This window comes from Callorhinchus milii, unplaced genomic scaffold, assembly GCF_018977255.1.
Source record: "Callorhinchus milii isolate IMCB2004 unplaced genomic scaffold, IMCB_Cmil_1.0 Scaffold2, whole genome shotgun sequence".
NCBI classification, from domain to species: domain Eukaryota; kingdom Metazoa; phylum Chordata; class Chondrichthyes; order Chimaeriformes; family Callorhinchidae; genus Callorhinchus; species Callorhinchus milii.
The window spans coordinates 96,039,364-96,065,528 of NW_024704743.1; the positions used below are offsets into that span (position 1 = coordinate 96,039,364).

At 42.3% G+C, this 26,165-nt stretch overlaps 2 protein-coding genes across 8 annotated transcripts in view; one reads left to right on the plus strand and one right to left on the minus strand.

Annotated features, from left to right (window-relative positions):
* Positions 1-15,615, minus strand: part of virma (vir like m6A methyltransferase associated) — a 51,510-nt gene extending 35,895 nt beyond the window's left edge. For all 4 annotated transcript variants that reach the window (XM_007887941.2, XM_042331792.1, XM_007887940.2 and 1 more), the window contains exons 1-10: positions 15,516-15,615; positions 11,365-11,480; positions 10,606-10,692; positions 9,705-9,753; positions 7,314-7,488; positions 5,279-5,398; positions 4,453-4,713; positions 2,748-3,894; positions 995-1,486; positions 198-352 (exon numbers count right to left, since the gene is read on the minus strand). In XM_007887941.2, the coding sequence (XP_007886132.1) occupies positions 198-352; positions 995-1,486; positions 2,748-3,894; positions 4,453-4,713; positions 5,279-5,398; positions 7,314-7,488; positions 9,705-9,753; positions 10,606-10,692; positions 11,365-11,480; positions 15,516-15,575 (2,662 nt within the window). In that variant the 5' untranslated portion in view covers positions 15,576-15,615. The remainder of the gene's footprint in view (positions 1-197; positions 353-994; positions 1,487-2,747; positions 3,895-4,452; positions 4,714-5,278; positions 5,399-7,313; positions 7,489-9,704; positions 9,754-10,605; positions 10,693-11,364; positions 11,481-15,515) is intronic.
* A 10,263-nt stretch (positions 15,616-25,878) lies between these two features.
* esrp1 (epithelial splicing regulatory protein 1) overlaps positions 25,879-26,165 on the plus strand; it is a 39,389-nt gene continuing 39,102 nt past the window's right edge. For all 4 annotated transcript variants that reach the window (XM_007887918.2, XM_007887919.2, XM_007887920.2 and 1 more), the window contains exon 1: positions 25,879-26,084. In XM_007887918.2, the coding sequence (XP_007886109.1) occupies positions 25,953-26,084 (132 nt within the window). In that variant the 5' untranslated portion in view covers positions 25,879-25,952. The remainder of the gene's footprint in view (positions 26,085-26,165) is intronic.

Consider the following 26,165-nt stretch of genomic DNA (forward strand, 5'->3'; position numbering starts at 1 on the left):
AAAATACAAATGTGAAATAAAAATTGGTCCAGCAATTCTTCAATAGCTTTAGTCTGTTGAAAACTATTTGAAGAAATATTTTCAGCACAGCTGATGGCATGGCCTAGTTCAGTATCCTATTGTGTGTAGGGTAACAGAGGACATTCAGATTTTTTTTAAATATGGAGCAAAAGGATTGAAACTTCAAACATCTTTACCTTGCAGTTTAGGATTGGTGTCATCAGCCTTGCAGAGTTTCAGTAAGCCAGCAGAATGCTGCTCCAGCATTTGCCCGTCATTAGTAGACTGCACTGTTAACAAAATAAGCATACAAGCATAATTGCATGCAACAGATTTCCTGGATTTTGTGTCCCTAGAATATAAAAAAAGAATAATTTACTATGTAAGAAATGAAATATGCATAATTCGAATGCTCATTTACTACCAACAATGTTTACTTAAACCTAAGTGTGAATCAGGTTAAATGTGGCCCATCATACAATTTCCAGTTTTATCTTGATTCAATATTTCTCAATTTATGGCATATATCAAGACATTTTCAATCAAGTTAAAAAAAAATATTCTGTTGGCCAAAGGTTGGCCTCACTGATTTATACTGAGGTTTGCAGTAAAACATTCAAATAAATGTCACCATTATTCTGAGTTTCATATATCTGACACAAGACATTTAAAAGGGAACTACACTGTTGTTTTCTCTCTCTGTATGGTAATCAAACACTACCAGTTTGTACGATCCCAACCCTGTCAACATTCTGTGCAATTAGATATATAAACTAAGTTATATCTGGAATTTAGAGATAACAGAACATTGACTCTCAAATTTTAAATGGAAAAATAGTTACTCTTCTATACTGTCCTGTGTACAATTGAAAAAAAAGGAACATCACAATTAAGTCAACAAAGGAAAGCTTTGGAAATATGTAAAACACTCTAACCACCATAACTATAGCACACTGATTGGTATGGTAATTTAATTTACAAAAATATACATTACCCCAAGAGCTCTTTAGAATACCACTCAATGAGAGTAATGAGACTAGAAAGGTTCTTGTCTAGATGGAGCACATGGGCAACAGCACCTCTTCCTATTGGGTTGAAAGTAATTAGGTAAAGGCTATGAAGCGTACTGAGCACATCCGCATGGTCCGTTTCTTCAATTGTTAAGCCTCGATTTAAGTACTCAAAGAGTTCAGAAACATACTGCAACGCTTGTAATGAATATAACAGCCATACAGACAATGTATCATCACTGACACAGTCAGCTTGGACACCCTCCTCTTGGTCTTGGTCGCAAGTCTGAGACAAGGCTCTAATCAGAAGGTTGGAAGCTTCGTGCTCCGCACTGAGGAATAAAAGACCATTTTGTATCTGGATTAGGAACTTAATTAAGTCTTTGATGGCTTGTGACAGCCCAGGATGAGCACTGGTTGCTGGAATGGACAGTAGCAAGCTAAGTGATTCCAGAAAATGGCAACTGTTAAGGTACCTGTGGAAACAAAATTAAAGATATAAATTGCAAAGTTCACATGAATTTTTAAGTATTTTTTCCACCCTTTGTGGTACGATGATTTTAGGATTTTCCTAGCTCATATTAGTCTATTCATTATGTCACTGTGTCACAAATACTTTTAGTAGGCCATTATTTTCATTTCAGTTTTGCAGTCATTAATAGAAATTATAATTCAATCACATTTTCTATTTCTATTTATTTGAAAATATATTAAACATTAGGCTGCATTGCCAAGTTTCATTCAACATTCTTCATTAAATTAAAATACTGTTTTTAACACAGCAGTTGAATAACTTCTGTTTTAGTTTACTAACAATAATCATAACAATTTAACCCGCTTATTACAGTTAACCTATACTACCTTTTTCTTAAGTTAAATACAATATTTTGCATGCTACCTCAATAAAAACATCAAGTTCACTCTTCATGGGCCATGAATAATCACTGCATAAAGCAATAGTCAATACCATGCTAGACACATTTAGATTTTCTTATAATATGAATACAGAATAAATTCATTATAGCACTATGAAGGGTGTTTACCAACAGTTTTCAATTTAAAAAGAACTTCATAACTCACATGGCGTGATCTAATATTTTACTTTGCACTGTATCAAGTGCTCTGGGACACTACCCCGGGTGTAAGGCGCTATCATTTCGCCCACAAATATACAGTCAATTCACGTTACAGTATATTCCGTGAAGTGCTTTGGGACGTCTAGAAGACGTGAAAAGCGCTATATCAAATGCAAGGATTATTATTATTATTATCACATCTTCGAGACATCTCAGTGTTTCACAGAATATACTGTAAAGTGAATTGACTGCATATTTTGTGGGCAAAACGCAGCAGCCAATTGCGCACAGCAGTGTCCCACAAACAGTCATGGATTAAGTAAATTATTATTAATTTTTTTAGGGATTTCAAATGCACACACATATTACTTATTCTACAATAAAGTAAAGATTACATTTCAGGAGGAGCTTTCAAACACACTGTACAAATCAAGAATAGGACAATTTAAAATGGTTGGTACAGCAATAGAGGGTTGAGTTGGTACACTCAGCACAAGTATGCAGCTGATGGGCTTGCTTCGATTAACAGTTGACGAATTACAAGATGCTAAATTCTGATAACATTGCGAAATATTTGACCCACAAAAAAACACAAGACTGCAGATACAACACAACGCTCAGAGTCATTTACATGCAAAGACTTTTTTTGAAAGAAAATTACCTGAAAAGGACAGGCAAAGGATCATCCCTTTCTGGAGGCCCTGTGATACGAGCTGCTGTTGGAAATGACTTTACAGGAGGCTGAATCATTGTGTAAGGTGCAGTCTCCAGCAAGTGCAGGAGTTCATCGAGTATACTCATAAGTTTTTCCACATCACCTTCACTTATGTTAGAAGCTTCTAACAGATGGTCAAGATCCATCGGAGTCTCCAGATCTCCTTCTTCATGATCCTTACTTGCTTTCTCCCGCCCAGTGGTTACTGCATGCTCTGATTCATTTGCATTTAAAGAAGCAGGAGTACTCTCTGCTATGTGGGTGGCCAGCCTTTGCAAATCTGATAAGATCTCATAGAAATGACACTTCTGTACTATGGCACTACCAGCAGTCATTACTCTCACAGTTTGGTCAGTCAATATAAACTCTACCAGTCTCTGATACCCGCTTTTTTCTTCTCCCACTGTCTTTGCTTTCAGAAATGTTGCCATTCCCTCTGTTACACTAATTATACTGTCCAAAGCTTTGAGGGTATTTAATTTTAATGAAGAGGACATATGTTCCGCAAACATCAGAACAAACAGTCTATCGAAAATGCCTGCCTCTAAAAGCGCTGAAACTCCTTCAGACCCACATTCAGCCAAAGAGGAAACCAGTTTCGTCCCAGCTTTTAGCTGCCTGACATTCAGTGCTATTGGCTGCATTACAGCTGTCTGAAGGCTTAATGCATCCATGCTCCAATCTACAAGTGGTTTTAGATGATCCTGGTCCCTCTCAGTTAGTTGAAGGTAACTTAAACCTTTTACTAGCAAGCCTGGCACCTCTTCCAAAGCCATTACCCACTTGGCTCCTTTGTCATCTTTGTGCAGGTCAAGCAATTCCTTTAACTTTACTGCTGCATCTGTATTTCCTACACCTGCCTTTTCTGTGTCTGTATCCTTCAGTCTAGCTGCTTCATTCTCATATTTAGTCCTATAGGGGGGATTAAAGTACAAAAGAGGTCCTAGGTCTCTATCAAACGGGTCATATGCCATGGTAGGGACCGATGCTAGATCTTCAGCAGTATATTCAATGTCAAAGCTCAATTTGTAGTTTTCACGCCCCATATCTACAATTCCATCTTCATCACTGGATATCTGTTCATATCCATCATCTACAAAATAAAAACATATACTCACTTGGATTTATTTAGGATCTCAATGTTCTGCAGCTTTTTTTTCCCAGACAAACTCTGGTGTATTTCCTTAACATAATGAGTTTGGTAGTAAGCTATTGAGTTTGCATTTAAGCCAATCATCATTATTAAGGATACAAAATAGGCTGAATTCTACTCAAACGTATCTAAATGCAAGTGTTTTACCCCAAATAGGATATCTGAATCAGCATTATATTGTTCTAAACTACGTTCTCCTCCCCCGATCTGACGTGAAAGATTTAAGTGCTCCGAGACGCCGTCTGACGTGGAGGGCGCTATATAAATCCAAGTTGTTGTTGTTGTTGATTATCTATGATTCAGGTCCAAATTTTGTATCCATCTGTCACTTCCAAATTTGGCATAATTGTGATACATGGTTTTTACTCCTTAATTTACCACGAAAGTGACCGGTTTCATGTTCTCCAAAAGGAGTATTTTCAAACTTGAATCTTTCATTGGAAGGACTTTTCTTTAAAAATCTAGTTCTGTAAGTGTTACAAACATGACTCTACATACCGTCAACTTCTTCCCCAGCGTCCTCCTCTGCATCATCTTCCTCCTCATCAATGCTTCCCACTGTGTTTCCATCTTCATCTTCCTCTTCTATCTCTGAATCCTCATCTTCCTCCTCCCCCTCCTCTTCCTCCTCCACTGGCTGTTCTTCCTCTCCATCCCCATCAGAGAATGGCTCGTCTTGATGATTGGAGGAACGATCTGGAGAAATGGGTTCAAAATAATCTTCTCTATGTTCACTTTCATCCACTTTATTGGCACTCACTGAAATAACAAAATATTGGAATTATTCATCGATTTTTTCATTTATTTCAAATCTCTCTATCTATGTCCACCCCCCCAGTACTGTACTGGAGTGTCAGCATCAACTAACGTTCAATTCCAAATGTCTGTCTCGGTCACCCTCTTGCCCTTTGTTTTTCTATCTCAGTTTCTAACACTATACTTAACTTTTAAGCATATAAATATTCATCTCGCTGTTGGTTCTGTCGTGCTAAAATCGTATACAAACCTAAACACAACTCTTTTTTCTCCCAAACACTGCAGCTCAAGTTTACTTTATATCGGCTTTTCTCACGCGTATATAGAGGTCTGCAATCCATTGATTGTAAGATGTACCCTGATTTTGGAGATAACTTTTATAATCAAGTAATTATGGTAATTTAAATCTCCTCCACAACTGCAGAATAAATTAAGACTATAGAGTGGAATTGCATTAAACATATAAAAATATTCTAAATTAGTTGCCAAAGAGCCCAATCCTATTTAATGAAAAGGACAGTAGAACATTAAATGTTATGGAATGGTGCATAGTAATCTACTAATTTACCAATCTCAGTTAGTGTTTCCTCTTCATCGTCATCAGGTGGAGGGGGACCTGGGGGAGTTCGAGGCCCTCTTGGCTGTGGTCTTGGTGGGCTTCCATTGTATTGATCCTCTTTATCCCAATCTAGTAGTACACACATTTTTTTAAAACAAATAAACTATAAATTCTTGCAATCGCATATGAAGAATAATGACAGATTTTCAAAGACATCAAATTAATCGATGAGCTATTTAACAGACTAGCTACAAAACCTTTGTAAATATAACAGTAGAAGTATTATGACTGGGCAATAATTTGAACCTCAGACAATCATCATTTGAAAAGAGACAATTAAAAAGGATAATACTCACCCTAGGCATCTTTCTTTGAGCCAAACTACATTCCACATACTATGCCTATTTCAACGCAATAATTACCAGATAGAATTTCCCTTCGTAGGCTAAACTCTTTCAGAACAAAGTACAGTCACCTGCATTACATAGGAACAGGAGTAGGCCATTCAGCTCTTCCATCCTGTTCCGGCATTTAATTAGATCATGGCTGAGCTGTACATCAACTAATCCTTTAATTCCAATTTGCCACTTTCTCCCCATATCCCTTAATGCCCTGACCTGCCAAAAATGTATCAACCTCACTCTTGAAGGTGTGGATGGATCCAGTTACCATAATAGTGCTCTCACGCCTTCTTATACAGAACAGAAGCCCTTCTGCATTCAGATTCTACAAAGATGGAAGAGTTAAAAAGTGGCTCAATACAGACAAGAATAGGATTTTGAAATGCACTGCCGAACTGTCATGGTCTCTATTTTGGTGTCAAAGTTTGCACCATAGTATAGGTAATATAGAAGCATAGAACCATAGAAATATACAGCATAGAAAAAGTTTAAAGAACAACGTTTTAAGTCCCATTTGTCTGCCTTTTCCCTATACCCTTGTAGTTTATTTTAGATTTCTATCTAGTTCCCTCTTGTACCCTGGGATAAGCCTAACTTGTTCAATGCGATTTCCTTTGTTTCCAGACTCTTACCTCGATCAAAACCATCTGCCTCTCTAATGTCAAAACAATCTCAGCTCACAAGCTATGGTGAATGGCAAGTTATTTGTGTCTTTACTGGTCAAAAAAAACTACATGTAGGAAGCACATAAACATTTGCCATCTCCTGTTTGTCCTTTTTTTTCCAACACCCTTTGGATTGTTTAGGTTGACTATATTTGGGATGTGAGAGATGAATCAGCAAGTTATGCTTGGTCATAGCAAAGGTTGAGGCACGAGCACCAGCCTGATAATTCAAACCAAAAATGATGGCTTCAAAAAAGGAAAAGTCAAGAGTCGAAACATTCCATTTAGTTTGATAGAAAGTTGAAAAGTTATTAAGACTTATCCAGGCTGCAGAAGCAACAGGCATAAGCAGATGAATTTAGTGAGATGAGGGAGATGTATTTCAGCCAAAGCAAGTCAAACTCATTTGAATCAATGTTCTGAGACGCAATACTGTGTGAAGGACACTATATCCCTGCAAGTCGTTGATGATGATTTAAGAGATCAGCAGGGACTTCAGAATAAACACCAACATCCCCTTTGGAGTGGGAGCAAGAGAGGATAAGTAAAAATCACACTGTAATTTATATTTATATCTGCCATCCAAAAATCGTTATTTTCCTCCGATACTCTCCTGAAAGTGCTGGTTTATGCCATGATACAGTTTCTAATAATTTGGCCAAGTGGTATTCTTCACATGTAAGGTTGGGGAGAATGTCACAGTGGGTTATTCAATCAACGGGGCAATCCCAACTAAGTCCAATTCTTTTCCCAGCAGAAATCATGCAGGAATCTTTGGATAGAGATCCAGAATAACTTATTTTCTACTTTTCTAATCTGTAAATTCTAAGGCCAACTTTCTAACCTCTACACCAACTCATGGGTGAAATCTGAAACTTCTCTGGTCAATGCAACACAATTTGTGTATTTACCATAGTTTTAAAGCAGCAATATTGGCACCATTGTTTACTGGACAATGCCATGCAAATCACTTCTTACCATGTTTGGAGTTTCGTTTAAGAGTCGTTTGTTGTTGCTGTTGCGGTGGAGGAGGAGGGGGAGGAGGTGGAGGAGGAGAATCACGGTCATGACTTATTACTCGGTCTACAGTTCCATAAACTGCCAGAGTCAGACAGTTGTACCAACCCCTCAGGACAATTCCATCTGTATTAACCTGGAGATAATCAACAGGAGAAAAATGAAAGCCAAATTGTGATGATCACCTTGACCTTAGCATTGCCCAAGAGCAGTACTTTAAAGCAAAGGTAGGGAGAGTATTTCATGCCACAAAATCCATTATAGGACACCAGCTGCAAAACAAGCTGTGATTCCAATACTGACATCCCATGTTGTCTTCTTTGTTAAACTGTTGAGTCACCATAATAATTTGCGAAAAACATTTTGTCACCCATTAATGTCTATACAATAAAAAGGACTCAATGAAACAGTAGACATTAACCAATTCTCAGTTCACGGTCCTCCATGGTCTTGCTTCCCTCTACCTCTTCGACTTCATAACCCCATATCAACCAGTCTGCTCTCTTTGCTAGGCGGACATCAGCCTGCTTCAGGTCCCCGCACTGCCCGCCCCACCATTGGCGGTCGGACATTCAGCATCTCTGCCCCCACCCCTTGGAACTTGATCCCGCAATCCCTCCACCTCTCTTGCCTCTTTCAAGTCCCGTATGAAGACCTTCCTCTTCGACCGTCCCTTCAGCCACACCCCCACCCACCCTGCCCTCCACCCCTCCTGACCCCAACTGCCAGCTTGGTTCTGAAAACCCGACTGTCCGGCATCCTGTGATGTCTTTCTGATGTGAAGGGCGCTATACAAGTGTAATTTGTTGTTGTTCAGTTTTAAGAACTTTTGCAACTTCATCAAGTTTTCAGGAATCCAGTTTATGTAAATAAGTTTGTAATTATTTTTATCCCGGCTTCACATTAGCTTTTCAGAAAGTGTATAGTGCTATTACTAGTAAGGGAGCTCTTTATATTTTGTCATTCGCGCAGAAACCCATCACTATGCTTCAGAGAATCCAAACCAAACTTTCATACAGGTATTTCATCACAAATTACAATTTCCATTTACCATCCCTCAGCAACAAATTGCCTCTTACTAAAGCCACTCAGTAATTAAATGACAAGAGATGCGAAAAGCCACTCAACTTCACCTGTTCTGGCATTTCCCTCCCTAGCCTCCTGCTAGTGGAGTCCTATAGCTTAGTGATTCTAGCACTCGCATCGCAAGCAAGAGGACCTAGGTTCGATTCCCGGGCAGGGCGAACCGTTGGGCAAGTTTCCTTACTCCACACACTTCACGAACAGTAAGTAGGAATCCAGTTGTTAGTCGATTGGCAGACAGCTTTGCTGGGGATACTAATTCCTTCAAAATATTTTTTTTTAAAGTAAAGTACACAGTCAATACACTTTACAGTACATTCTGTGAAGCGCTTTGAGACGTCACAACAATGTGAAAGGCTCTATGTTAAATGCAAGGATTAAAGGATTATTATAGCCTGCTGAGATCAGAAAGACACCCTGTGGGAAAGTCAGATGATAAAACCTGTGATACCACTCAACTGTACAGCAAGCCAGCAAGCCAACCTCTTGTAACCCAAGGCATCAAGGTTAAACTGAAGCATCCTTTACAATATCTCAGTTTTAAAAAAACAGACCGCAACATAAGGCTCATACTAAATGGGAAGATGGTAGCACATAGAATGAATGGGAAGACAAGAGATAAGATTAGAAAATAAATTCCCCAAATAAACAGATTAAGATGACATTGGGTGATAGAGATTTAACAATATTATATTTATCAAAAAGCTACAATGTTTGTCTATTTCATTTATAAGCATCCAATAAGGAACATGATCTTGAATGGTTATGCAAATACCATAACATGAACTTATTAAAACTAAGTACGAGACAATATACACATCAAGAGGAAAAAAGCAAAGAAATAAAAAGCCACAAACACACAAGATTCAATCCAATTCTGTTTTATAAGAAATGCATTGATCTGCTGCAAAGTGGATGGACATTGGTTTCACTCTCATGGGGAATTTCCAACCTCAGTTTCACCATTGAGGATGCACTGAACATTGAAAATGGCATTCCCAGAGGCAAAGACTTTTTAAGAAAAAGGCAATGGGAGGACAAATTACCAACAGATGTAGCAGTTAATTCAACAGCATCACCAGCAAAGGCAGATCAGTTACCTGCCCCCTCAGCTGGGTAATGGTGCAGGGAACTTAAAGCAGAAAGAAAACAGATTTTTCTTTAAAAGAAAGGAAGGATGGAAGACAAAACTGCACAAAACTTTCAGGCTACAAAAATATAGAGCATGTTCAATGCGAAACACAGCTGAACCCTCAAATAAAAACTTACCTTACTGTTTGGTCTAAAAATAATAGATGCATTTTCATCATAATCGAGGCTGAGGGGAGGAAAAGAAAACATTTAAAGGAAAATTGTCAATTTTGTTTAAAAAAATCACGATACTAGTTTTACACAATGTCAATAATTTTCACCTAGTGTATTACCATACCATCCAATTAGTTCCTTTCTTTCATGTATTTACTCTTATTCTGAAAATGTTCAGCCTGGACCATGGGTCAGAGTATTCTTTCGAAACTTGACAGATATTGTTTGCATTCAGTTAAAAGCTTCATATTCTTTATCCAGCTTGTTATTTGATTTTGTAAATGAGGCATGGTTAGAGAATGATGTTCCCATAATGTCTGAATAATAATAATCTTTGCATTTTATATAGCACATTTCACATCAGGCGGCTAGCTCAAAACACTTCAGATTTACTACAAGTATGGTAAATGTGTATTTTGAAGGGCCACAAACAGTCATGGCCAATTTTGTCTGAAGGACAAAAAAGTATTTGTAGATAAGCAAACCTGACAGCCAATGTACACAGCAATGTCCCACAAAAAAACATAAAGTGAGTAACCTTTTTTTTCAAAATCTAAGTGAATGTGGGTCAGTAAATTGGGAGAAACTCCCTTCTTTTTTCAAATTGTCTCATTGGATTTTTAATGTTCATCTGAATAGGCAGACAAGCACAATTGAGCCAAAAACATTTAAATGTATAGTTGTCAGCAGGCCCATGGTACAGCATATGATTTCATTAACTTTCTCAATCCATAAGATTCTGCTCTCAGAATTCCAGTAGGACAAGAATTTGAAGTTTATACATTCAGTCTGAGTTTGCAAGATAGATAATGGAAATGTCCCTTTCAGTATCTGCCATCATGGCAGGAGTTTGACTGGGTCTTACCTTCCTAGTCTGTCAAAGACTGGTGCACTTGGTTTGCTGACATTGTTAAAAAACAGGTCTAACTGAAATGCATGTGGTGAAGTCTCCCTGTCGACAGAAAGTCAAACAATAAAATGAGTCAGTTTGTACACAGGCTTGTACCATTACATTATCTGGATGCAAACTTTATATTACCCAAAGATGTAAAAGATGTCAAAGATGGTTGCCAATTACCAGTTTGTCACATGAGCCCATCACCTCCACACTCACCCAGCTCCACTGGCTCCCCGTTGCCCAGTGGATCATCTTTAAGGTCCTCATCTTCACTTACAAATGCCTCCACAGTCTTGTAACACTATCTCAGCAACTCCTGCGATCCTACACCCCAGTCACTCCTTCCAACTTCATGCTTCATGTCCCCACCTGCTCTGCTCCACAATCAGTGAACAAGCATTCAAGTACTTCGCTCCAAACCTCTGAAACTCTTTCCCCAAATCCCTACATTCCACCCCCTTCCCCCTCCCCGCTTCTCTAATTTCAAATTTGGCTTAAATATCTACCTTTCTGACTAAGCTTCCAACCACATTTTCCCCTAATCCTTCCTAGCTCTCTCCCAGCTCAAGCTTCAACTAAATCTAGGTAAAGCAGTTTGAAATAGATGTTTCCCCATAAAACAGGCACAATATAAGCCTACATTGTTGTTTTAGATATAAATTACATTAAGAGGCTCAGACTACATTAAAAAGAAACTGGAAAATATGCCTTTCTCCCCTCACGTACCCATAAGCCCTGTTGTCAGGAAGACTATTGTGAGCTTTCACTCCTGGAGGAATTACACGAACTTCATTTATGTAAACCTGGTAGGGAAAACGAACCACGTCCACATGTGTGTTTTGCTGCAAAAGAAACACAGAAATAAAATAGTTAGGTGTGATTTATGAATCAACTGCATAATTCCAGTCAAGTGCTCACATTTTCAAAGTTTCATATTTGAAGTTTAATGTTTATACAATCACACAATGGCCACATTCTGTTGTTTTCAAACAATTTGCTATTGCTAATTGCTAAGGAAACCTTACTTCACCTTTGGCTACATTGATTGTACAGTATCCTCTGGAACAGTGAAATCAAAGTTGGATATATTTTTATTCAAATGTTTTAGCAACACTTGCTGCAACAATTCTGTGCGTGTTCTCACTGCTCATTACTATTTCTGGGGGGTCAGCCGGGTGTCTGACATGCGGAAACCCACCACCATGCTTAAAAGTATCCAAACCAAGCTGAGAATTCCATGCATCCCACCTATGCATGGAAATTCCAGAGATAGATCGTTGGAATGAAATGCGCACTCTCTCCCTGGAGGGACGCATCTAGCTTACCTAATTCCAGTGAGTATTAGGCGCAGGTTGGCATGAAATAAGACCCTGGGCACCCAGAGTGTGTGTTAGGGTACTGCTGGAGTATAAGCAGCTAATATCCCATAGCTTGCCATTGAGAAGGCTGTCTGGCAAGCCTACCATTGCTTGTTCAGCTTGGGCTATCCTACTCCCATTAGGGCTTTGGCTTTCAGAGTTAAGAACTGAGTAGAAAGAATCCCTGCCTCCAGTGACTAGAATGCCCCAAGTCCTGCTGATAAGCAAGACTGCCATCACCAGTGCCTAGGAGTATTGTCCAGCTAGGGCCACGCTGCCTGACTCAGGAACTGAACTACCAAACTGATGCAGGCAATTGACTAGACTCTGAGAATCTGTTCCCAAACATGTCACCCTGGAGCGAGTTCAACTCCAAAGAGACCCCACCTACTTACTCCCAATAAGGATAATGTAAATATAAGCTTTAAGCATAAACTATAAACTTAAGAGCAAGTCAGAACATTGCAAAAAATCAACTACAGTATCTACGGCAGAACATGGACTATAATATTTAAATAGAAACCTAAATTTGCCCAAAGCATATGAAAGTCAAATAACGAAGAATTTAACCTTTTATTCCTCGCTTAAATTGTGCATACACATATTCTAATAATAATACTTTCATTTGGTATTGCGCCTTATCACATCATCGAGACATCTCAAAGCGCTTCACAAGGTATCTTGTAAAGTGGATTGACTGTATTTTGTGGGCAAAATGTTTAAGTCAACAACAACAAATTACATTTGTATATAGCCTTTCATGTCAGGAGGGCATAATTGTTATTAAATTGTAAAAACTATTACAGTAACTGAATACCCAATGGCTACCCATAATTGTTATAAAAATATCAACCTCACAATAGCAACCTTCCCTTGGAGAGTTCCTGCAGTTATGTGCCTTTTAGACTTTTCCATTCAAACCATCCTATACAGCCTCAGTATTTTTATTTATTATTCAAAGGCTACATGAAGAATCATGACCAAAATGCAAGACTCCACCAAGGTTAAAGAGAAAAGAAAACATGTTGTCATTAAGTCAAACGTCCTAAGTATGTTTTTTTAATAGCTTGTCAACTGTAAGCGGAATTGTAGAGAATTCTGCAGTCTTAAAGCTCTGACAAAGAATGAGTGAAAGTAAGAGATAACGTCATGCCTTTTGATTACAAAAAAAGTGAGGATGCACCTCTCTCCCCACCCACCCCACGTCAAATATCCTGCTGACATCTGCTGGAAATGTTCATGTATGAGACAACAAAAGCATAAGGACATGATCTGATCTAGTTCAAATTAATTAATGTACAGCTAAGCAAGAAGAATTGGCACTTGGTGAGGTCCCAGAGAGATGCCAGTGAGTTCATCTAGCTATACAATTCTGAAAGTTGCATTTCTGAAAAACAATCGGTGCTATATAATTAATCTGAGTCAGGATAAAAATTGGTGCACTAGAAATAAACTTACTGGCCTGCAATTAACCAGGATTCCCTATTCCTGTTCACTCTCCAGTGCTCCTGTTGAAATGTTTACATATTGACATTGGCTACAATGTCTTTCGCTGCCATAGATTTTACCAACAATTATCTAAAGTCATAAATGAAAATGTCCAATTGAGTTAGGTACAGAAGGGTTGCCAGCAAAGTTGGCATCTTTAGGAGAGAAGAGCAAAGAGGGAAAAAAATAGACACTGTGGATAAAAGCCGAAACTCAATTAGATTCCACACTTTACAATTCTCTCTGCAGCAATCATTATCCTTGTCCTCACCTTCAAGTCCCTCCACGGTCTTGTCCCCCCCTACCTCTGCGACCACAGTTCAAGATCTTCGTCCTCACCTTTAAGGCCATCCATGGCCATCCCCTCCTACCTCTCTGACCTGCTAACTCCCTACCAACCTGCCCACTCCCTCCATTCATTGGGCTCCGGCCTGCTCCATGTCTCTCCCCGACCCGCCCTACCATCGGTGGCCGGGCTTTCAGCCTTTCTGCCCCCACACTCTGGAACTCCATCCCACGGTCCCTTCGCCTCGCTATCTCCCTGGCCTCCTTCAAGGCCGGTCTCGAGACCCTTCTCTTCGAACGCGCCTTTGGTCTCCCTCCCACCTCTCTGCCTTCCCTCACCCCTCCCCCATGCTCGGACCCCAACACCTGACTGTTCAGCGCTTTGGGACGTCCTCCCGACGTAAAAGGATCTATAAATGTAATGTTGTTGTTGTTTGGCCTGCTCCATGTCCCCCACCCAGCCCATCCTACAATCAGCGGTCGGGCCTTCAGACTTTCTGCTCCCACCCTATGGAACTCCATCCCACATTCCATTCGCCTCGCTCCCTCCCATTGCCTCCTTCAAGGAGTGTCTCAAAACCTTCCTCTTCGACCAAGCCTTCTCCCTGCCCTCTACCCTTCCCGATCTCGACCTCCAGCTCAGGTCCTGACTGTCCAGTGCCTTGGAACGTCCTTCCAACATGAAAAGGCGCTATACAAATGTAATTTTGTTGCTGTTGTAATTATCCTTTATACAGCATATTCAATTCCGCTGCATCATGCAATAAACTCAATATCACTGTTCAAATCACATGCACAATGACACTTCAGTCCACATGATGAGGTTTTGATATAGGAATCGTATGACGTTGTGTGATATACCTGCTTTCCATTAAAAAAATGCATAAACCATTCATTCCATGTTGTACAACATAAAATGTGTTCTGCACCTAAAGGGCATTTAAAGGTTGCAACGCAATTCAGAGAGGTCTTGTTGATAAGCCATTCAAGCTTTCCTTCTGCCATTTGTAAAGTCATCATAACCTATTGAAATGCTATCTCGTAAGTACTTTTCAAATTCTACTTAAATTCTAAATCTGACATAAACATCCATGAACATAAACACCTCACTAACATGTAAGGCGTGGTACGTATTCATCAAACCTACTGTGAACGGTCATAATATATCTAGCCGTACAGCTGATCTTCGAGGAGAAAAAGGTTAGCAGCTCCTCCTATTATTCTTGCTGCCAAGACTGTAGCGTTCAGCACATCAAAAACCTGTCATTCAGTCATTCGGTATGTGACCTGCATTAATGTCACGGCTTAAAACGAAAACAAACCGCGCAGCTTTGCAAACCGGCCTCCGTGGCTGCTCACTGGTGTGGAGGCTGACCTGACACTGACAGTTCTGCACATGAACGATTTGCAGTTTGACGATCAAATGTCACCGAGAAAATCAAGTGGGTGAGGCGGCGGCCGCCACCGACACCCTGACAAACCCCGACAGGGCCGGGCAGGGCCGGGCCGGGCGCTGCCGCCCCCAGCGGAGAGGCCGAGGCCCGGCCCCGGGGCAGGGAGACAGGGAGACACCCACACAAAGAGGCGGCGGCGCTGCTCGGGGAGGCTGACGGGCCGCGGGTTCGCGCTGCGCAGCTGAGGACTACCCGCGCGGGAGGCCCCGGCTCTGCTCGGACAGGGGTCAGCGAGCGGGGCCAGGAGCCGGGGGTGTGCGCGGGAGGGCGGGGAGGCCGAGGCGGGTCATACCTCGGAGTTGGGGTGTTTGAAAGTGTCTAAAAAGAGCAGCTCAGCCGCCGCGTCCGCCATGACAGCCTCACACCATCACTTCCGGTACAAGATCCACTTCCGGCTCAGGGCGCGAGGAGCGCGCGTGCGCACTAGGTCCCGGGACGGCTGGCGTGGTCAACAAACAACAACAACAACAACAACAGGTGGCATTCAGGGAATACCTCTCATGTCGACAACACCACCGAGTGCTGTCTGGTCCAGTGTTGGATTGTGAGGGCTGCAGCTGCGAACATGAAGATCAGACACAGTTAAAGAGGAAGGTCTTGAGGCAGACCTTGAAGGAGGGGAGGGAGGGGGTGAGGGGAGGGAGGGGGTGAGGCGAGGGAGGGGGTGAGGCGAGGGAGAGGGCGAGGGAGGGGCGAGGGAGGGGGTGAGGCGAGGGAGGGGGGGCGAGGAGGGTGAGGCGGGGGAGGGGGTGAGGCGAGGGAGAGGGCGAGGGAGGGGGTGAGGCGAGGGAGGGGCGAGGGAGGGGTGAGGCGAGGGAGGGGGTGAGGCGGAGGGAGGGGGTGAGGCGAGGGAGGGGGTGAGGCGGGGGAGGGGGTGAGGCGAGGGAGAGGGCGAGGGCGAGGGAGAGGGCGAGGGAGAGGGAGAGGCGAGGGAGAGGGGCGAGGGGGGGAGGGCGAGGGAGGGGGAGAGGCGAGGGAGGGGGTGAGGCGAGGGAGGAGGCGAGGGAGGGGGTGAGGCGAGGGAGAGGGCGAGGGAGGGGGTGAGGGGAGGGGGAGCGGGGAGGGGGTGAGGCAGGGGAGGGGGTGAGGCGAGGGAGGGGGAGAGGGAGGGGGGAGGGAGGGGGGGAGGGGGGGAGCGGGGGAGGGGGAAGGGAGGGGGTGAGGCGGGGAGAGGGCGAGGGAGGGGGTGAGGCGAGGGAGAGGGCGAGGGAGGGAGTGAGGCGGGGGAGAGGGCGAGGGAGGGGGTGAGGCGAGGGAGGGGATGAGGCGAGGGAGGGGGTGAGGCGAGGGAGGGGGAGGGGGAGGGGGTGAGGCGAGGGAGAGGGAGGGGTTGAGGCGAGGAAGAGGGCGAGGGAGGGGGTGAGACGAGGGAGAGGGCGAGGGAGGGGGTGAGACGAGGGAGAGGGCGAGGGAGGGGGTGAGGCGAGTGAAAAGACTCCAGGATGCAAAGGTTGAAGGCTGGTGGTGGGGCGGACAGGGCGGGGGATGTGAAGTGAGCCAGAACCAGTGTCTGCCGAGCGGAGGGAGCGGGCAGAGTATTAGGGCTTTAGGAGCTCACAGAGGTTGGGTAGGACAAGTCCATGAAAAGCTTTAAAAGTGAGGCAGATGATCCAGACCTCAGGACCTCAACAACTCGTGACTGTGAGCAACTGGTCATTATCCTGGGTGGGGGGGTAGGTAAGCAGGATTTCTTTAGAGCTGAGCTGGCTCCAAAGTGACATGCTTGGCAACAGAATATTAGTATCAAACCAACACTCTCTGGTGGTCTCGGTAGACCAGTCCTATGGTGGGTGAGTCCACAGTACTCCATGGCACTGCTGATGACAGTACAGACAGCCTAGCTCATCGGCAGGATGTGGAGAGGCAGACGAGTAACTGAAGGACCATGATTCTTAGTACATCGCAGACTCTGGAGTCGCCAAGCCTGAGCTCTCACCAATCTGCATCTTGTACTCTCTGAAATTAGGTAATCAGGATACATCCCTCGAGGAAGAGATTGTGCAATCCATTCCAGACCCAACATATTTCCAATGGATAGATGGCATATATAGATCTAACTCTGTCTGATTTGGATATTCTTTCGTCTGAGAATGGGTTTCTGAATGTGTCAGACACCAGGTTGACTAAAAAAGTTGCCTCATGTTAATTTTTTTAGGAAGATGAAAGACTTGTTGTATTTGTATTTTTTATTTGTCATTGTCAATCTAACTAATACTTATTTCATTTGGTCATGTCTTAATAAATAATCCTTGCATTTTGACATACAGTATATAGTGCCTATATATCAAAGTACCACAGGTAATTGCTGTCTAGAATAACAAGTAATGGAGTGGTTAAGAGTACTCGCCTCGCAAGCAAGCGATCTGGGTTCAATTTGTGGCAGAGCGAAATGTTGGGCTAGCTTCTTTACTCCACAAGTCTGTTTACCTAGCAGTAAGTAAGAACCCGGTTGTCAGTCGATTGGCTGATCGCTTTTACGGGGGGAATAATTCCTTCAAAAAAAATAAATGGATGATAATAAATGGATGCAGGCTGAAATCAACAAGTGCTCCATAATACACAAAATGCCACTGGGAGGAGGGAGGTATGTTATTTGTGGAGGTAAGGAGGGCATTAGAAATTTGGGGATTGATGGATGGTCGGAAGTTAATATAATAATCCTTGCATTTGATGTAGAGACTTTGAACAAAAAAANCAGCATGAATTGGACAAGTGCCACCTGGTGAGGGGATGACTCAGGCACAGTCGCAGAGTCAGCGTGCCTGCATCGCAAGAGAACTATGTCGTCGTCGAGACATCTCAAAGTGCTTCATAGAATATTCTGTTAAGTGGATTGACTGTATTTTGTGGGAGAAACGCAACACCCAATTGCTGTAAGTTTATGGGTTCATCACAATGTAATACAAGAGTTAATGTTTTAAGAACAAAAGTCAATACATACAACTAGGGACCCTTCGGATTATAGGCGCTCCAATCCTTCCTCCGAGAGAAAATGACGACCACTTTGTGTACGTTGTTGATCTGCCCTCCTTCCCCTTTGCCTTGGTCTCTCTGAGTCTCTTACTAGGAGGAGGTTTTCTATCTCCATCCCAGGATAAAATGGCCTCATCTTTCTCCTTCACACCACACACCCTGCCATGTGGCTGTGTTGATTCTGCTACTGCATCTGTGTCATCCCCTCACCAGGTGGCACTAGTCCAGTTCAGGTTTCTTTGCAACAAAATCTCTTGTTACACAGAAACCAGCCAACCCGAGATGAGAAGAGGGGGTGTCTCAGCCGCACTCTTTCATCAGCTTACAGTCCTCCCTTAGCTGCTGTTTGGCTGATGTACCATTGCCTACAGGATCTACGAAACGATAATCCTCAGAACAATTGGATGAACTTTAAAACATTGACGTATGTCATTAATGTATCTTCCTCAAAGCCATTTGTAAGATTCTGTAATTAATGTGTTAAATAATATCTCAAATTATATTAGCGATGTTTATATATTTGAGACATATGATCAATCTCATATGATGGGAGCTGGTTGTGACTAGATTCGCAGACTGTTTATAAACAACAAACTCTTTTCAGTCCTTATCAGTCATTTTCTCATGGAAAAATGGTCTCAGCTGGAAAGAGCTATGTTGCATTTTTTCACAAAGGAACTACCTTGCAAAAGACAATAGGTGAAAGGTCACCTACTCAACAGTATAAATGGAGATCGATTTGGAAGAGAATCAGAAAAAGTAATTGGAGAAGGAGAGGGATTGAATTGGACGAGCCGTTATAGAATTGGACGTGCCATAATACCTGGATACTTCAGGTGATCAAATTGAACATACAATAATACCTGGATACTTTTGGGTGATTGATCTGAAACGTACAACCATACTTGGATACCTTTTGATGGACACATATATTTGGATTGAAAAGGACACATTAAAATGGACATTAAATTGGACGTTGCTACTTTATCTCTTCTGCAGCTTTTGGTTAGGACAACTTATATCGTTGTGAACTGTACATCGATACGTAAGCATTATTGTGATGTATTCTTTTAATTACTTATAACTATTACTAATCTGAATTAATAAACATCTATATTTTTGTACAGCATTTGTTTCAGTTCTTACTTCACTGCAGGGTCACAAATTTAAATTAACCCTTACACATTACAGGGACTGTCATACATCTGTTGGTGAACCTTATTCTGTGTTTTTAGTATTAACCATTTGCCACACATACTTATCAAAGTGCAAATGTCCATTAAACCATCAGTTTACTGACGATGAATTTTCTTTCTTCAGCAGTTTGCATCTGTTCGGTCACCATTCTCAAACCCAGAGGATGTCTTTTCACACCACTTTGAATCCTGTAACATACACTTCACTTTTATTAACTACCGGTAATTATATTGTAAAAGTAATATAAAACAAATCAGAATATTTACATGAACTATTAGCCATTTTATCGCTACACTTAAGCAATCCTAGGTGTAAGGTAACATATCCCAAATTATAAATGGTCGAATGTTTTGGTATATTCTCACATTCTATGTTTTTAAATCTTGATCACTTACTAAATTCGGCACTCTTCCCAACTGAGTATCTTCTTGTGTTCTTTACAAAGTTTATATAAAGTTATGCTCCATAAGCATTACACATTGTGGCTAAAGCTATCATTTTCCCGTCTTCTTCAGAATCTTTTAACATAGCTGGCTGGATTATACAAGACGCCTTTACCAACATTTCCTGCAATCTCAAATGCTACAGCTATATTAACCACCCTAATCTTCTCCAGTGAACCACATCCTCATTCATGTCCTGTTTTGTTTCCCAATCTTTCACTTAACTGCTATCACCCGTTCAGTTATGTTTCTTCTTTTTAACATTTGGTTACTGTGATCGTCCCAATTCTCGCGCTGCACCACCCCCACCCATACTGAACATGTTACTAATGTCCGTGTTGAGGTTCTTTATGGGGTTGTTGGCTGCTGTTGTGGAATAGACAGCTGGCTGGGTTGATGTTGCCTGCTAGTCTCCCACCTTGACGGTTGAGCTAAAATGGAAAGGGAAGATTGGCTTTGTGTGTGGGAGGGTTGGGGAGGAAAGGCTAAGTCATCCAAGAAGAAGTCACTGCACGGGATGGGAAGAGGGAGATCATCATTAGGCACAGAAGGCATCACCATAGACACCATGGGTTGTGATGAATCATTTGTGTTGGTACCTGTGGGGACTGAATCACAAGGTGAAGGCTCCTGTGCTTTAAACAGTTTCAGTTGTTTAATGTGATAGCAGTAGTCTGTGATTGCCATGTGAGGTGGGAATAGAAATTTGATAACAATGTAAAAGGAGCCAGTATGTTTAGCACAAAGTTGACCTACTAAATTATGAACTTTAAGTATATTTAGATAATTATTTGGGGAGGACAAGTTTGCAGGGCTATGGGGAGAGAGCTTGATTGTTTTGGATATCTGTTTTCAAAGAGCCGCCACAGACACAATAGACTGAATGGCCTCCTGTGCTGTATAATTCTATGATTCTATGTAACACCTTTTGTCCAATTTCCCACTGTTCTTCATGAATATTTTGGTCAAAAATCATCTTAATAGATTTTTTGGATGCTGTGATATTAAATGCAACATAATTATGAACTTTGTGTGAGTGAGACAGTAAATGAGCACCTAATTTTCCTGCGTGATACTCTGAATTTCATGTGCTAACAATCCATCTGTCCACAAATGTTTAGGCATTTTAAGAATGCGGCCAGTCATTACTTCATGGGGTGAAAACCCAGAAGGTTGTGTGGGGGTGGCATGCAAACTCATAAGCTCCATAGGTAATAGTTGATTCAATGATCGACTGAAGCTGTCCACCATCTTTTTAAGCACTGTTTTCAGGGAGCAATTCATATCCTCTAAAATACCCGAAGCCTGTGGAGTCCTGTAGCTCAGTGGTTAGAACTCTCGCCTTGCAAGCGAGAGACCTCGGTTTGATTCCCGGCAGGGAGAAACCTTGGACAAGTTTCCTTACTCCACACGCCTGATAATAATCCTTCAAAAAAAAACAATAATAAAATTGGTCACTTCCATCCACTACTGTTTGTGGGACACTGCTGTGCGCAATTGGCTGCCGCGTTTCACCCACAAATATACAGTCAATTCACTTTACAGTCTTTTCTGTGAAGCGCATTGAGACGCCTAGAAGATGTGAAAAAGCGCTATATCAAATGCAAGGATTATTATTATGATATGGAATTGCTGCTTAATTCCCAGCAAATGAATTACATGTTGATTAGATTCACCAGTGAAGTGAGTACCCTAATCCAAGTCAATAGATTGAGGGAGGCCCCGCTGAGTAAAAATATGTTAAATTAATATTTTAGCAGTTGTAGAAGCAGTAGCATTGCACACTGGAAAGGCTTCCACTCATTTGGAAAATACATCAGCTACTTCCAAAATATATTGATTCCCCCGTGCTGTACCAGAGAAAGAACCAATGTAATCAATTTGGAGATCCACCCAGGGACCCTTAATTCTTCTGGTATGCTGCAAAAGAGCCTTTTTTCTTTTTGGATCTGGATTGTACTGAGCACAAATAAGACAATTGTCGTAATAATTCTGTATATCGCGCACAATTTTTGGCCAGCATCCCACATATGGAACAGGTTTCAAGGTATTGTTATATGCTAGGTGTCCTCCAATGGGTAATTCATGCACCATATAATGAAGTCATTACCAACTTGTTGGGGGACAACCCACAAGAGATTGACACCTGTATTAGTATAAAAGGAAATGCTCTCTTTAACGTTAAGATTAGTGCGATATTGTGAGAATTGGTTGGGAAGAGGGGAATTAGAATTGAGAGCTTTAATACAAGACAAAATTAGTGGATCACTCTGTTGAGATGCTGTCACGTTTAGAACAGATTCTTCAAGAGTACGTCTGCTGATGTGAGCCATGGGACTTGCTGTTGTCGGAGAATGCCATTCCTGACCTGATTTAGCCCCACTCTTAGCAATTTCATCCGTTCTATTGTTGCCAGCTGCAAGCAGACCTACCTTACTGTGGGCTTTAACTTTATGTATGGCAATTTGCCCCTTAAAATCTTCAGCTACTTCCAGTATATGCTGTAATTGTGATGCATATGCCAGAGGCTTACCATCCGCAGACGTAAATCTTCGAGCTTGCCAAATGGGTAAGTATTCTGTTAGTGAATTACAAACATATGATGAGTCAGAGTAAATGGTTAATGGTAGTCCGAAATCTTTAACATGATCCACTACATATGTCACAGCAGCCAGTTCTGAAGCAGAGGACATTTTAATTCCTGAGTCCACTTGTTTTTGTGGGCAGAAGATTCCGAAGCCTGTGTATCACTTTCCATCCTTAACATAACTAGACCCATCCATATAAATGAAAGCAGCATTTTCTATGTCTTCACCTGCAAAGGGTCCCAAATAATGTGGTACAAAATCAATGGTCAAATTGAGTAAGATCTCAACTGAGGCCAGGGACCCCATCATTTCGTATTTGTCACAGGTTCCCCTGATCCTCTTTTACTTTCTTCTAGTCCCTTCTTAACAAGGCATTTCATCATGTTTCGGAGATCGTGTCTCAACCGGGCATACAGTTTGCGTCCCGAGGGGACGATTCTCCCACGTTCTCCTCGACCTTCATTCAGCCTGTAGCTTTCTTGACCAGTTGGTATCTGCAACCGTTGCTGCATCACGAGCGCCATAGGAGCAGAAAACGTTACGGCCGATGCCAGTGGTGCAGACGTTACGGCCGAATGGGCCGATGGCCCATTCATCCACTGGTCACCGTCGTGGTAATGGTACGCCTCATCACCAAGGTCATCCACATTGTTATCACCTGAGGAACTTTGCAGGACCATAATAATGGCACAAATCTTTTGTCTTTCTGCAGCAAGCATTTTCTTTAGTGCACTAATCTGACTTTCACACCCTTTCTGTGAAACACTCTTTTAATTATTTCAAAACACAAGATGCTGGAATCTGAAACAAAAACAGAGAGAGTTGGGAAAACTCAGCAGGTTAGGCAGCATCTATGGAAAAAGGAAAGTGAGTCAACATTTCAGGTCCACAACTCTTCATCAGAACCGAAGGGTTCTCCTCTTCCATGGGCTGTGCGGCTTTGCGAGAGTTTCTTTCTACCTTTAATTTTTCGGACTTACTTTGGCCATATGCTCTCTTGATTGTGCTCTCAATAATAAGAATAAGAATAAAGTGAGCGTTAAATATTCTGGTTCTATTTTTTTCATTTCTTTTACCAACTACGCAGCTCGTTAAGGATTTAACTCCTTCACATCCAACTTTACACTGACTCGAAGGAAACTTCCTTAACTTTGCCAGGTGGTCGCTCACTTATACCGTCACTAGGTTTCTGGACTACCAGTTTCAGTTAGATTAATTGATTAGTACTTAATAACTTGTATTAAATTTGTGAATAAAGACGAATTACTTTTTATTCTCACCGTCCAATCTGGGGAGCCAATCTGTAAGTTATGGGTTCATCACAATGTAATACAGGAGTTAAACAAAACACAAAATACTGCAGATGCTGGAAATCTGAAACAAAAACAGAAGTCACAGGAACACTCAGCATGTCAGGCAACATCTATGGAGAAAGGAAAGTCAGTCAACATTTCAGGTCCACAATCCTTCATCAGAACTGGGGAATGTTTGGCAGGGAGAGACTTTTAAGGACTAACAGAGACGGGGGAGCCAGGGCAAAGAAAACAAAGGAGAAAATGGGGTAGAGGACAGCGGATGATGTGTTAATTATGCAAAACAATAGGGGAGAAAATTGCAACAAAACAGGCAGACCAGAGAGAGAAAGGGTGTGTCTGGGACCCAGATGATGTGGTAATGGTCACAGAAGAGGGAAGGGGGAAGGTGAGCTGTTATGGTTTGAAATTGTTGAAATCAATAGTGAGACCAGGCTGTAAGGTCTGTTCCTCGAGCTTGCGCTGTGGTTCATTGGAATAGGGTAGGAGACCATGGATGGAGAGGTCAGAGTGCAAGTGGGAGGGAGGGTTGAAGTGGCAAGGTGGATATCTTAACCTAAATTTGATGCTCACAGATTAACACATGTCGTATAACTAAGGGCGATTTAGGGTTTTATTAATCATATTTCACATATTTTCTTCCAGAAAATCTAGTTGAAATATTGTAAAATTTGCATTGTAAAGACTGTGCTATTTTTAATGGTCTACTTTTGTGTGGTCGGTTCTTACTATTTCTGATTCTGTTAAAACAGCGATGTATTGGTAATTGAGCTTGTGTATTTATATATATATAATATCAGATCAATGCTGTAAAAGGGTCTAATAATATATAATGTTATACTATTTCTACAAATCCAAAATTAACACCCAGACCCGGAATTAAGTTGTTCTCCAGGTCGGAATTAAACGCCTCATTCTCTGCTTTGAAGCTGAACATTCGTTGCTCAATTCTACCGTTTTAGTCCAGAACAAAAACTCATATTCCTTGTACTTTTGGTTTCTTAAAGCGTATCAAACAACACCGCCTTCAGAATAGCCCACGTACTGCTGGTGGATGGATCTCAGGCAAATTGCGGGACGTCTCCTCTCTGCTTGACCTGGAAAGAATCCCACTGTCTGGCTACTGTACTTCACAGCAAACCCATTATTCTTCCTCGGCCAAGGATTTCCGGCTTTGAAAGAAATCAACCAGATTAAAACGCACACCAAGCCATGGTAACACGCCTTCACAGTATGCTCAAAGAAAGGAACAGAGTTTTGCTTTTGAGCCTGACTTTTGGCTATGCTGTGGCTCTGACAGGTGGGATCTGAGGTCGAGCTATTCTCATTGGGGACAGTTAAGCCAGGAGGCAGTTTGACTAGTCAGAGCCCTCAGGTGCCCATCATCCAACTCCAGGGACCACTATCACACACTCTCCTGCACCAACTGTGCCCAGTGTGATCCAGGGCTATCTTCCTTCTCCTTTGATCTGCTCTGACCCGCTCAGCTCCATGGCAGTCCAGATTTTCAAAGCACCTGCACCCACTTGGTTTTACGTTTAAACACACACACAGACACACACACACACACACACACAGGTAACAACAAAAAGTGCAACTGAGCAAACATTTGGGGATTAGAGTGTCATCTGCAAAGCAAGGATCAGACTCCTGCAGAGCGCAGAAATGTGGTCCTCGTTGCCAATCGCGGGCTTATTTTTTTTGTGTGGGTGGGGGGGTAGACCTTGTCGTGAAATATTCCGCGACGTTCATTCCCTGCCTGAACCCATACAAAGGGTTTCTCCCAGTTGTGAGGAGGATGTGGCTGTTGCTGCTGCTGCTGCTGCTGCTGCTGCTCTCTCCCAGCGCCACGTACCTGCGAGACCGCAGCCAATGGCTCCGGTTCTGTGCGAAACCAGGTATCTGTTTCCAAACTCACGTGGGGTTGTGGGCAGGTAAATGCAAAAAAAAAAAAAAGTTCTTTAAAGGAGGTCCCAATGTATTTGCATGAATTTCTCACGCAAAGGGAGGGAGAGGTGGGGGGGGACACAGAAAAATAGCCCTCCTCCCCCTCCTGGGGGTAGCTCTGGTTTAGACGGCTGTAGGTTGTCCTGGTGTAGGTGCCTCTCCTTTCATTTCATTCCTCTTTTACTAACGAGGGAGGGAGGGAGGGAGACATTTATTGGGAGTCGCTTTTTAGGGTTTAGTTCAGTTGCTGTCTCTTTTCCTGGGGATCATGACGGCGTCTCTCGACTACCTGGTGGCTTTATTTGGGGTAACTACCGGGGCGCATGGGAGGAGGCTGGGATCTGATGAGAAGGAGCTGGTGCTTTTGTTGTGGCAAGTGGTGGATCTGACAAACAAAAAGGTACGAGACGATCGTTTGCATTTTCCCCTTTATCTCCCGTTCCGAAAACTTGGTGGTGGGGTGTGGGGTGGGGGGTGGGGG